Genomic DNA, 14214 nt, shown 5'->3' on the forward strand with positions numbered 1-14214 from the left:
ATGCACTGGTAATTATAATGATGAAACTATTTTTCTGGCTTGAGTTAGCCTTGTGGTCACGGGAAATAAAACTAATTTAAAATGTTAATGTATACACACACACACTTAATTTTGTTACAAAAAAAAATGACAGGAGATAAGAAATGTTTAAAAATACTGTTAGAATAAAATTCTATAATAGAAATGGAATAGAAATACGAGCTTAAGGGGAAAAATACGTAAGATTTCCAGCTGACACTGCATCCGGGTCCGCAGGCAGGGAGAGCACTGGGGAGGCCCTGGCACCCCTGTACCGGCTGCACCCGGCACCCACCTTCCTCCCTGAGCATCCCTCCAGGCTCCAGCTTGCTTTCCTTACATAGTACTGTTATACCACGGTATCTTTCTAACTCCCTTGATTCCTTTGCAGGGTAATGTAGAGTGTAAGTTAATAAAATCTAATTCAGGATTCAATAACCAACCACCCATTTCAGAAAGAGAGAACTGAGGCTCCCTGTGCTAACTTTTAAGACCCTGGTGCCAGGCTCAGGCCTGACCCCAAAGCCTTGTCCTTGGCTCATTCTTCCTCAGAGGTCTACAGAGTCATCCCCACTCCCTCACAGGCTTGTACTTTAAGTGTGGCTGCCCTCTGATGGGGAAGACTTTTTTTTTTTGCTCTTTAACTTCCCCATATCCAAATTCTCCCTGCCTTTTCTGGTGACTTGCAGGTAACACAGAATGTAAGTCCTCTGAGGACATTCCATTTGGCTTTCTGAGTGGCACGTGTACTGCTGCTCGGGAAACGTTAATGCCAATGCCATTTTAAACGTTCAGCCATTGGACGATCAGAATTAAGCGACATAAATTTGTTCCCATACACACCTCTTACGTTCAAGCTACTTTAAGCATATTAAATTTTTGGGGGAGGGGGGTATTTATTTATTTAGTATGCTGCATGGCGGGGTTACATTTCATTCGTTTTCCATGTGGGTATCCTGTTATTGCAGCACCATTTGTTGAATTTTTGCTTGTTTGGTTTTTTGTTTGTTTGTTTTGGGGGGAAGTGCATGGGCCAGGAATTGAACCCGGGTCTCCCACACGGCAGGTGATAATTCTACCACTGAACTACCCTCTCACCCCCTACTTTAAGTATATGAAAATTTAAAAGGCTAAAGTCACATCTTAAAATGTGCTTTGATATATTCACTGATTTGATAGCTGATTTGTGTTTGCTCCTTCAAAAGACTATAAAATAAGGGGTTGTTTTCTATTGTGGTTTTTCAAGTACTAAATCAACATTCTGTCTAGAAGGAACTGCTAACAATGAAACTGAGAAAAATAAACACAAACATGAACAAATGACCTTTTATTTTCATACAGAGATACAAAGGCAGTTATTTGTAGCAACATCGATGGGCAGGCCAAATTCTTGAGAGGAAGTAAATCCATGGGAAATGCCATGACAGCTAACTGAAAAGAAGCTCCAAGGAGGAGCAGAGGAGCAGGTGAATGCTACAGCTAATAAATAAAGGTAACGAGAACAACATGATATCAGTACCACCACTTGAGAAGTAGGGCACTACTGTACTATTAAAACCGTAATTCTATATATTTAATCATAAAAATTTCTGAAGTGCATTCTATGCCATTTTGCATCAGAAGTTGTGCTAAGGGAACTATAATTCTTATAAATGATTGAAACATCATATTTCATTAAAGGAGCTGTAAACTTTGCTCATTATCGTCTGTCTTGGAGGTGCCCTTGAGGCCCAACAAGCATTTGGGAAGAAAAAGGGTTGACATTTTAGTTGTTCCCAGTTTTGGGGGGTGACGATAGCTATAAAAGCTTTTTATTTTTTTTAAGTCTGAGGAAAATGCTAATTAAAAAAAATAGTCTTCCAGAATACAACAACAAGGCCAGGGCAGTGGAGAAGGGTTGTGTGCCCTGCACACCTCACTCTTCCCAGCTTTCAGGACACACGTGAACCCCAGACCACTCCCCTGTGGGCTGCCTGGGGTGCGTGAGCTGACTGCGCCCATGAGCTGACCGTGTGAACGGGCGACGTGCAAACACTTCTCTGGTACTGACATCCGTAACAGGGACACACCACATAATTTCTATTAATTAAAACAATTTATTGGCTTTAAATATACATCAGTAAATTTTTAAATTTATGTTAAGTGTTGCATTTTATGATTAAAAAGAGTACTGAACCAAAACAGAAAATGGAGGCTCAGTAGCATGATTGCAATATATTCTCTGGATAAAAAAGATTTTTCCTTTAAGTGTAAGACTTAAGAACAAAAGCTTCCTAAATTCAATGTTTAGAACTGAGTTGTTTTTGACTAAACCCAAAAAACTAGAGTTTATAACACAGAGGCACAAAATGGGGAGCAAGATAAAAGAGGTCAAAGAAATGGCAAAAAATTCATTTTAATATCAAGCGTGACATGGGTTGGCTGGTTTTGCATGTTTTTGTTTTAGACTGTTTAAGGCAGGATTACCTCTCTGCAACTCTGCAGAAAAATCCTAGTGTTTTAGCTATAAGAAAGTTTTAAGAGTTCAGATATACAGATATGCCCATTAAAAAAAATCCTTTTCTTACAGTATTCTAAAAGCCTTTGAAGCATTATATAAATCTTTAAATTCCTATCACCCCAGTTTTCAGACATTTACACTTTAATAAGGTCCTCTGAAGCCGCGAAGCCGAGCTGAGAGCGGCCTGCAGTCCCCGCTGTGCTGTGGGGGGGGGCACTGCCTGCCACCCGCCTCGGCCTGCTCCCAACCGGCCCACCAGCGGGGTTTTATCAGTGGGGACTCTCCTGGCCGCCGGCCAGGAGTTCACAGAATTGCCCCAATTTGGTGAAATTTAAAACAGTATCTTACTCTTATGCTTCTTCTGAATACTTAACTTCCATTTAGTTCTGGACCAAAAAGGAACACAGAACAGAAGGGAAACAATTGCCCCACCCTGATCCTTCAGTTTGATGGGGCAGAGGTAAAGGAGCGTCCCTTTTCAAGGACAACTTAATGGCCGTAAAGAATCTGACATTTTAATTGTGGGTCTTTTTACTGGTGCTGAACAGGTTCCACTTCTAAATGACAAAAATTCAAATTCCACCATCTCTATTGCTAATTAAAGAAACACCAAAGCTCACAATACAGTAATGCAACCGTAAGCCTAAAAACAGAGAAAGAACAGCCACAGTGGACTTTCCACTCTTTCCTTAAGTGACAGAAGAGCCAGAAGGTTCTGACTAAGCCTGAGATACAGTTTTACTAGGAAAAAAGGGACACAAATGCCCCATCAGAGCAGGAGGAGTTAAATGTGGTGCTGGGAGTGTATCAGGTTGAAACGTGGTCCTGGGCTGGGTCTTGGTTTCCAAAGGGTAAGAGGGAGCCTAGGAAGCAGCCATGAGGCATTTCTTTCCTCCATACTTTTGGGCTGGCAGCAAATGATCAATTACTTCCCGTAGAACTTTTTGTTGAGAAGGAAGATCAAGAGGTTGACATTTACTTTAGCTCTATCAAATAATTTCATGACTGCAACTCCTTCATACTGTAGCTGCAGCAGGTCCTGTTCAAAAAAACATTTTGACAGTTAATCAAATCTGTGGAAGAAGAAAAGGGCCCAGTGTAGGGAGGGAGCCAGAAGCAAGGAGGCAGGCCTTGTGTGCCCAACGGGAGGGTGGGAGAGCACACAGTCCCACCTACGCAACTGCCCACTGCACAGCCCACTGAGAGCTCAAGGAATAGGACACACTGGTCAATGGAGTTTTCTGGAGTAATGTGGAATTAAAAAGTCATGCTTTTCATATCAAAATATACCAAACATGGAAAGAAAAAGCATTTTCCATTATCATTTACATCTATACTTTTATTTCAGAAATTATACCATTTTCCCATTTTACCTAAGTGATGGGTCACCAGTTTTAATAAATCTAGAGGTGAAATCTTCTCAATCCATAATGAAATATACTACATATTCAAAATGAGGCCAGGCCAGTGACATCATCCTAACAATAACTATTGAATTCCTTATTTCTATGAGAAAGCTTTTACAGTCTGCAAGCAAGAAAAAAAAGAAAACTAAACTTTTATTGGTGCCTACCATGCACCTGACACTGTAAGGACACTATATACTATCTTTTGGTCCTCACAGACATTCTTCAAGTTACGACCACACTGTTTGATAGACAAAGGTGCTGAAGCCCAGAGATGGTAATGGCTCCCCTAAGACTGCAGAATCTGGACATGGTGACCCAGATTGAAGCAAAGCTCCTGCTCTTCCCACCAAGCAGAACAAATTTAGGAAATCCGAATGGTCTTGCCCTAAACCTTCAAGAGTGGTAACAAGAAAGCAGGAACCAAGGGCTGGAGGGGACTCTGAAAGGCCAATCAATTCATCTTTTGGGAAAATCACAGCAGCTCCACAGGGGGTGGGACCCGAGCTTCACCTGGCCTGACAGCCACTCCCACAACAGTCACCCCGTAGGTGATGAGTGCACGCATGAATAAAAAACCTTACGCAGACTGGGTGGCCTAAAAGAATTTGGTGAAATTGCGGGAATAACGGGATTTTTTTGTGTAAGTTCTTTAGTTACCATGTGTATCACAAAGCCATTTTATATTGTTCAGCTAACACGTTTTGAGGGCCTAGTAGTCTCCGAGAAGAAAACAAAGATGACTAAGACATATTATCTGTCCTTAAGGAGTTCAGAACTTGGGGCTAGGGGTGGTAGGGGAAGAGGCCAACATATAATTTCATTATAATGTGAGACCTCATGGAAAGACAGGAAGGCTCTGAGAGCTACAGAACCAAACAGGAAACCACCAGCTGTGGCATGGCTAGTAGAGGAAGCATTAGAGATAGTAACACACACGCAAGTACTCAATAAATGACAGGAGAATAAAGAAGGATGGGCGCAGAATTCAAATCCAAATCCAAATGAATATTTATGTTCATTTTATAGCTCTTGTTGATTTATAACCCAAAAATGGAACAGACCAAGTGGGAGTAGATGATAACTACAATCTGAAAAACTGATATCCAAGACTGGCTGGTAACTTAGTTACAAGTTCCAGATCTTAACCTTTATATGATGAGGTACTTGAACTTTGAAATACCACAGTGGTTTGGTATTATTTCATTACTAAAATATAGCATTTATGGAATACAGAACTATTGATGAATACTACAGCATTTACAGACCAGAATCAGAGATACCAGGGTTGGGGTCCAGCAATCTAGAGCTTAACAAGCCATCCAGGTGATTCTAATACATGCTGAAGTTTGGGAGGCACTGACACAGCAGCTCCCATGTACATTTCCACCACTAGTTTGTATATAAGATCAAGTTGAAAATGTACAAATGTTGGATATGGAACACTGCAATAATGAAACCCAACCTTTTTATCTATGTAATTTATGGTTAATATAGTTCAAAGTTTTTGTACACAATTTACTTAGTTGTTTGCCATGTATGTTTGCAGGATTATTTATAAGCTACTTTGTATGAGCTTAAAACTTCTACAAAATAAAAACTTTTATAAGTATATTAAAAAAAAAAGGATGAGGAAGGAAAAGAGAAGCGAGGTGATACTTAAGGGGGAAGAGCACATGCAAAAGCCCACATACATGTTCTCAGGACAGCTGTGTGACACTGAGCCAGGAACAAGATAGGAACAGACTGATAGTCTGCCATCAGTATATATGTATATATATATACATATATATATTATCAATATGTATATATAATACATGTAAAACTAAAAGAGGCAAAAAATTTCCTAGAAATCCTCTCAACTTCCTGTTATTTTTTTAATGTGTAAAAATTAGGGGAATTTAAAAATAAAAAAATTAGAGATAATTATGTTACAAATGAATTCCTATGGAGTTCTTGCTGAATTTAAAATGGGATTCAGACTACAAAGATGCAATTTATACACATTTCGTCTGGAATACATCTAACTTTTAAGTACCTATATCAAAGTAAAAAAAACATGCAAAAAAACAGGGTTCTAAGCTACTAGTAGGCTTAGAATTTTATACTGTCAAGACTTAAATTTAATCATTTTGTTCAAGTCCAACATAGCCCAATTTTATGGCAAAACTAAGTGGAAGCTGCAGATAAGTGCTTTTTGAAGATTTACACAGATGCAAAACTTCTCCAGAGCGCACAGGCCAGCCCAGATACCCTGAAGCCCTCCACGTCCTTCCCCCACGGGGAGCCTCAGACTCTTGAACCTGGACAGCTTTCCCGAATGGTCCCCTTTCACCTACTTCTCGGGTCCTGACAAGAACACAGCTACCTTGTACAAAGAGCTTCCGGGTTCCACCTGGCGCACACGCACCTGATAGTGCAGCATGAAGGTCTCCATCTGAACGCCCATGAACTTGGCCTTCACTTCAAAGTCGCCAACTTCTTCTGCTGGACTGATCTCGAAGATCACATTTTTAAACCTGTTGAAACATAACAAATGATCACAGGGGCACGGAATTTATGTTCTCATACAAAAATCGTATATGAAATAGTGAAAGCAGATCAACAAAGTCTTCAAAGGTGGAAAGGAGTAGTAAATATGGGTCCAAAGTTACTTCTGAGGGTGAGGCAACAGGAGGTTGCTACTCCGAGCACCACACGCTCTGGGACTCGGTCAGAGGCATGACAACCTCTCCTTGCAGCCCTGGGATTCTACTAAAGAGGGGCAACTGAGACACGCCACACAGGCCTCTGCAGGGATTTCAGGGGGTTCTCTAGGCCTTCCAAGTGGCCACTGCTAAGACCTAATAAAAAAAGGAGCGTCTGGGTGAAACGGGGCAGGAAGGAGAGAAGAGAGGCTGTGTATGTATGTAGTGTGCGTGTGTGTGTGTGTGTGTATACTCCTGCATGCATGCACGTTTGAGGATTTGGAAAAGTAAATAAAAGGGGGTCAGTACAAAAAGTGCCAAGAGATAGTATAAATGTATTGTCTATATACGACCACATACAAAATTTATATTTTGACTAGTGCATTTCCTAATATAACTTATGTAGACAGCTTAAGTGAACACCATAAGTACATGGAACCTTGAGTAGGACATGAGATTTTGTGGGTTTGTTCCGAGCGATGCCCCGATAAATCCCAGAGTGATATGAACAGTGAATAGAAAAGCAACTGCAAAGTCCCCTTCAGGGAATGGTGAGAAAGGGGGAAAATTCAACTTCCCCAAGTTGAATTCTTGATATTCTCACAAGCAGTGCAGAAAACCAAAGCTATAGGCTGAGCCCCCAGTCTGGGGGGTTGTTCATATGAAACTTAACCCCACAAAGGATAGGTCAAGCCTACTTACAAATTAGGCCTAAGAGTCACCCCCAAGAGAACCTCTTTTGTTGCTCAGATGTGGCCTCTCTCTCCAGCCAACACAACAAGCAAACTCACCGCCCTCCCCCTGTCTACGTGGGACATGACTCCCTGGGGTGTGGACCCTCCTGGCAACGTGGGACAGAGATCCTGGAATGAGCTGAGACCCAGGATTGAGAACACCTTCTCAACCAAAAAGGAGAAGAGTGAAATGAGACAAAGTGTCAATGGCTGAGAGATTCCAGAGTTGAGAGGTTATCCTGGAGGCTATTCTTATGCATTAAATAGATATCACTTTTTTAGTTAAGGCATAACAGAGAGGCTGGAGGGAACTGCCTGAAAATGTAGAGCTGTGTTCCAGTAGTCATGTTTCTTATATAGCTTTTGCAATGTGACTGTGTGATTGTGAAAACCTTGTGTCTGATGCTCCTTTTATCTACCTTATCGACAGATGAGTAAAACATGGATTAAAAATAAATAAATAATAGGGGGAACAAATGTTAAAATAAATTTAGTAGATTGAAATGTGGTGACCGGTGAGGGGGAGGGGGAGGAGGTATGTATGGTATGTATGAATTTTTTTCTTTTTATTTCTTTTTCTGGGTTGATGCAAATGTTCTGAGAAGTGATCATGATGATGAATATACAATTATGCAATGATATTGTGAGTTATTGTTCATATATCAAAGAATGGAATGATCAAAAGGTAAGAATGTTCATGTTTGTATGTTATTGTGTTTAAAAAAAATTTTTTTTTTTAGTTCTGGAAAAAGAGAGGGAGGTAAAAACAGTATCTGAAGATATAATGGGTAAGAATTTTCCAAAACTGAGTAAAAAGAAATTAAAAAAAAATCTCATTCATTCTCAGTACCTTACATGCCAGGCAATTTTATGGCACCAGCAGAGGTGGGAACATGCTGTTACCCAGACGGTTAAAGCACATCACCCCAGCTTCCCAGGACTCAACTCTGAAGCAGCATTACCGCGTCTGAACCAGAGCTGAGAACCATGAAGGCTGCAAATGATGACTGAGAAGCCAAGAGAAAGGTCACCAAATCCACACACTAAAACACATTCATTTTACTCCACAGGAGATCCTCACAGATTATTCCTTAAAGACACTTATTTTACAGGATAAATGTTTTTATTTTAACAAGTTTGGCTGGTTATTTGGTTTCTAAGCTCAATTAAAGAGAAGTAAGACAGCCTAATAGAGGTAGGCACTTGAACATAACGGGGAAAAAAATGACCAAAAAAGGGGAAGAGATAATGTTATGAAAACAGATTTGAAAAATGCATAAAGTGCTCAGCTGGGGAAGGGAAGGGAGGGGAGGGGGGAATACCAAGGTCTCCAATTGAAAAATGGACAAATGACAAGATGGACAAGAGAAAATATAGACATACAGATAACAGAAAATGTTTAAAAGAAAAATCATAAACCTCAACCAGAAGTTTTAAAAATACAAATTTTAAAAATGAAATACTGTTTTAAAAATAACCGAATTGAAAACCATCCAAAATTATTTTACTATTCAATGATGGTCAAGAAGTAGATAAGCACATACTACAGACACTACCATGGAAATGTTTATATAAGAGTTTTATGCTCTGGGAATAGAAGTTTCATTTCTGGGCATCCGTTATTTTTAAAAAAAAGTTAGAGAGGATCATAGATTTTTATCACAGCACTACTTTTTTTTTGGCATGGGCAGACTCCAGAAATCAAACCTGGGTCTCCGAGCATGGCAGGAGAGAATTCTGCCACTGAGCCACCATGGCTGACTCACAAAATTATTTTTAATAATATATAAAGTAAAATCAACTTAAATGTTCTACCACAGAGAATGGTTAAATTTTTGTAGCAATTAAAAGGATGTTTTCAAAGCATATGAAAAATGCTAACAATGTATTATGATAAAAAATTAGATACATGACTATAAACGGCATATCCCAATTTATGTTAAAAAATAATTAGTAGGTGAGTGGTCAATGAGAGGGAAGTGTAAGGAGTATGGGATGCGTGGGGTGATAAAATGTTCTAAAAATGATCATGGTGAAGAATACAACCATGGATGATGTTGGGAGCCACTGATTGTCTACTTTGGGTGGACTGTATGGTGTGTGAAGATATCTCAATAAAATACTAAAAATAAATAATTATTAATAATAACAAGGTGAATAAGTAAATGGGTAGCTAAAAAATCTTTATGTGAATAGAGACAGAAAAAATATGTTAAAATGATTTGGATTATATGTACTTTTTCTTTTTCTTCATTCTTTACCATATTTTCAAAGTTCAATAATGAATATATACTATTTTAGGATCAGAAAAGTGTTAAAATTTATTTCTAAACAAGGTATTTTTTTTAAACTTTTTTTATTAATTAAAAAAATTAACAAACAAAACATTTAGATATCATTCCATTCTACATATACAATCAGTAATTCTTAATATCATCACATAGTTGTATATTCATCATTTCTTAGTACATTTACATCGATTTAGAAAAAGAAATAAAAAGACAACAGAAAAAGAAATAAAATGATAATAGAGAAAAAAAAGACTATACATACCATACCCCTTACCCCTCGCTTTCATTTACCACTAGCATTTCAAACTGAATTTATTTTAACATTTGTTCCCCCTATTATTTATTTTTATTCCATATGTTCTACTCTTCTGTTGATATAGTAGCTAAAAGGAGCATCAGACATAAGGTTTTCACAATCACAGAGTCTCACTGTGAAAGCTATATCATTGTTCAATCATCTTCAGGAAACATGGCTACTGGAACACAGCTCTACATTTTCAGGCAGTTCCCTCCAGCCTCTCCACTACATCTTGAACAACAAGGTGATATCTACTTAATGCATAAGAACAACCTCCAGGATAACCTCTCGATTCCTAAACAAGGTATTTTTAACAGATCCAGGCACAAAAGGCTCAGTGCCTGTGGCCACATGGCTGCCCCTCAGTGCCCACTGTTCGCCAGCAAGGCTGGACCAGGGCCGCGAGCCAGGCATGTGCAGTGCGAGCGGGCTCCGCTACGGGAATCCGTGGTGTGCAGCACAAACAACCGCGCACTGCTGTTCTGATCTAGTCTTGGTTCAGGCACACAAGAAACAGAAGGGATGCCTTCCTGCTTAGAAGAAGAACTAAGAGGGCGGGCCATGGTGGTTCAGTGGCAGAGTTCTCACCTGCCATGACAGAGACCTGGGTTCGAATCCGCCCATGCAAAAAAAAAAAACTAAGACAGGACTCACACAAGCAAGTGTGGACATACCTCAAGACAAATGTTCCACAAACAAGAGATAGCAAAAAATACCTCCCCTTTCATGACAGCTAAATTAGCTCTGAATATTAGATCTAATTCTACACACAAGAATATGCATATATATATATGAAATATAAAAATGACACAAAAGAAAATGACATCCAGAAAAGAGAAATAAAGGCAACAAGATGTAAGTATAATAAATGCAGATGTTTAAAAAAACCAACAGGGTGATGTCCCTCATATACCCTAAAGTTAGTAAAAAAAAAAAAATCTAAAAGTAAAAAAGTGAACACTCACTGATTCACTTGTAAGTCTTCAATTTCCAGAAGAACTCCTTTTTCATGTAGTCTTGCAGCCGTGTATTTCAGGGAAATCTTCTTGCTTTTCTTTCCTTTCATTTCCTTAGGCTTTTTGGAGACCCTACAAAAAAGACATCATGTCACTTCCTATAAATTGCCTTCTATGAATCTTTGCTGGTAAACCCAAAGAGATGAGGCAGGAAAGAAACAAGCTTAATTAACATACAATTCTAAAAAGGCAATCAGATGTTAGGATTACCTTAAGCAATATCTCTTGCAACTCAGGGAAAACATACCACATTGCCTTGTCTTTAATTTCTATTACATCTGAGAATACTCCATCAATTAGACAGTGTCTCAATCCTTCCGTGTCCCTCTGAGAACCAAGCACATCACACACACATAAATGAGGGGGCATCTAACGCTAGCAGAGGGGATCTGACTGAACCCAGGGTTTCAGGAGTCACTCTAAGCCCCTCAGGTCTGAGGAGAAAACTTACAAGTCCTAGAACAGATCATTTCAAGAAGAGTTCAATCTAGGATAGTAATTACAGAGGAACGGGAGCAGAGAAAAGGCTACTGAGATAAGGCAAAAAGTGACAAGAAAAGGAAGCAAGGTACAGAATAGAGATGAATGGGAACCAGTGACCCGGGACTCCCAAAGGAGCCGTCACATCACCACTGCTGGTAGGAGTGCAAAGGGGCTAATCCCTAGGGAAGGCAATTAAAAATATTATCAAAATGAGAGTACACAAAACTTTTACACTAATAATTCCACTTCATGAAATTTATCTTCAGAAATATATTGCCTACATTTGCAAACTGATATGTATAAGAAGTTACTTATTGCGGGATTTTTTTTTTTTGCATGGGCAGGCGCCGGGAATCAAACCCGGGTCTCCGGCATAGCAGGCGAGAACTCTGCCACTGAGCCACTGTCGCACTGCTCTGCAGCATTTTGTAACGTAACAAACAACTGGAAACAATTTAAATGTACATCAGTGGAGAATTGTTTAAATAAACTGTTATATCTATGTGGTGGAATACTACGCAGCCATTACAGAGAGAGAGAGAGAGAGAGAAAACCTAGCTCTCTCTGCCTAGAAGCAATGCTGACTCTAGCCATGGTTTCTAAATATCATTCTCCACCAAAAGGAGCCAGGGATGCTGGAAGAAACAGCTAATTCCAGCACCACGGAAGGGAAATTATAAGTTGATCTCGAAAACATCTGGTGCCAGAAAATAAGGAAATGTTCAAAGAATGATGGGGACATGTCCAAAGGACACAGGAACCAGCTCTGCTAACTGGGTTACAGGAAGAGCTGTTCTGTGTCCCACTGCACCAGCCCAGCTTCACTCCTCCGTCCAGGACACAGAGGTGAAGACAAAGTCCAAATGTGAACGAGAATAAGCCAGAGAGAGAGAGAGGACACAAAAGTGGGAAGATGTTACAAATTGGTAACAGGCAAATGGGTATTTATTGTTCTCTTCATTCAACCTTTCTCAGAATAGTTTTTCCACCCCAATTCTTCCCCGTAATATTGATTCTTATATTAAAAAAAAAAAAAAAAAAAAAAAGAATACTCACTTGCCCTTGCTGGCTAAATTATCCAAGCAGGTTTTGATATAGCTCCTGTAGTAATCCACCTGCTCACCGTAAAAGGTGGCCTTAGAGTTCAGAGCAGCGTACGTTTGTTGTAGTTTCACCAGTTCAGCCTTTCTCCTCTGTCGGTATCTCCGCTGATTCCGAATATCCTGAGATATAATTATGAAAAATTAGGAAAATGATAGAAATCATGTGCTTCTTGAATCATTCTCATCAGACACCTGAACTCAGCAATTCTTAACTCTGCCTTGGATATGACCAGACATACATAATAGGCAACAATTTACCTTCAGAATTAATTTTTTCCTATTTGTACCTTCTACAGGTAGGGAAATGAATTACTTTTACAGACCTAAGTTCTTAGAACTTACTTACCAAGCTGTTTTAAACCCCTTAAGCATCTCGTTAGGAAAAGGAAAATAAGAACTGTGACGCACAGGGGCTCAGGTTCCCAGACCATGGCCTCACCTTGACTCCCAGCCCGCGGGCACCAGAGCTCCTCACTTGAGAAGAGCCACACAAATCAAGAATTGGGTCTTCACCATGATGTGAGTTTAAATCTTAGAGGAATCACTAAGAAGTTCTGGAAGAATTCTTTAAGGTCAAAGGATAAATTCAGTAACAGGACCATTTAATTAGGGTCTTCTCCCTATGAACTTAGGCAGTGGAATAAGCCATCTCAGGGAGGGCAATGTCCTCATGTTGGAAGAGTTCCTCAGAGGGGAAGACACTACTCTGCCCATGAACTGAAGGCATGTTGTTATCTGGGCAGCAACTGCCTCTTCCACAAGCCTCTAGGATAGCTTAACTTTAAGCCAGGCAACGGCCACAGCCCCAGTGCAGTACCCAGGCCAAGGCCACGCCCCCAGTGCAGTACCCAGGCCAAGGCCACGCCCCCAGTGCAGTACCCTGGCCAAGGCCACGCCCCCAGTGCAGTACCCTGGCAATGTCGTTGATGAGTTCCTGGTATCTGTTCTTTGGGTCCACAGTCCCCAGCTCCGTCAGCTTCTTTAGGCCTGACTGAATCTTCTCTTTCTTCTCCTGAAGAGTGAGGTTATTGTCTTCCTTCACAGATTTTGACTTTTTCATCTTGTCAGGAGTTTTGGCGTCACGAATGGCACGTCTCTGCATGGCCCTCTGATGATCTGCTTCCTACAAATGAGAGGGAGAAGTTCCTGGAAAGTTCACACACCAATCGTAACCCTATACAGATACCCACATTTGAATTTAAGTAGTTCTCAAACTCCTCTCTTGGAAACACAGAGAACAAACCTTCCCCTGCCAGCTAGCAGAGAAACTGCATAAAACAGAGGAACTTGCTACGAGAAGGACATCTCTCTTCATTTACAACAGACTTCCATCTATGAAATCACATAGCTTCTCAGAGCTTTTTTTCTGGACTCTCAGATACAGTCAGAACAAAACCTTCCAATTTTCCCTTATCTCATTTTAGGACACAGAAGCTATTACTTTTTTTTTTTGGTATGCTGTATGCTGGGGGTCACATTTCATTCTCTTTCCATATGAGTATCCCTTATTGCAGCACTATTTGCCGAATTTTTGGGTTTTTTTGTTTGTTTGCTTGTTTGTTTGTTTTGGGAAGTACACGGGCTGAGAATCAAATCCAGCCTTCCTACATGGCAGCCAAGAATTCTACCACTGGACTACCTTTGCACCCCCTAGAAGCTATTACATTTTATTTGAAAC

At 40.0% G+C, this 14214-nt stretch overlaps 1 protein-coding gene across 1 annotated transcript in view; it reads right to left on the reverse strand.

Moving 5' to 3' along the window:
• Positions 1-3238: 3238 nt before the first annotated feature.
• The window catches only part of IQGAP1 (IQ motif containing GTPase activating protein 1), a 95137-nt gene continuing 84161 nt past the window's right edge, over positions 3239-14214 (reverse strand). The window contains exons 34-38 of the mRNA XM_077124276.1: positions 13447-13659; positions 12490-12656; positions 10900-11022; positions 6335-6443; positions 3239-3557 (exon numbers count right to left, since the gene is read on the reverse strand). Of these exons, the coding sequence (XP_076980391.1) occupies positions 3444-3557; positions 6335-6443; positions 10900-11022; positions 12490-12656; positions 13447-13659 (726 nt within the window). The 3' untranslated portion in view covers positions 3239-3443. The remainder of the gene's footprint in view (positions 3558-6334; positions 6444-10899; positions 11023-12489; positions 12657-13446; positions 13660-14214) is intronic.

Source organism: Tamandua tetradactyla, chromosome 12 (assembly GCF_023851605.1).
Source record: "Tamandua tetradactyla isolate mTamTet1 chromosome 12, mTamTet1.pri, whole genome shotgun sequence".
In the NCBI taxonomy this organism is placed as follows: domain Eukaryota; kingdom Metazoa; phylum Chordata; class Mammalia; order Pilosa; family Myrmecophagidae; genus Tamandua; species Tamandua tetradactyla.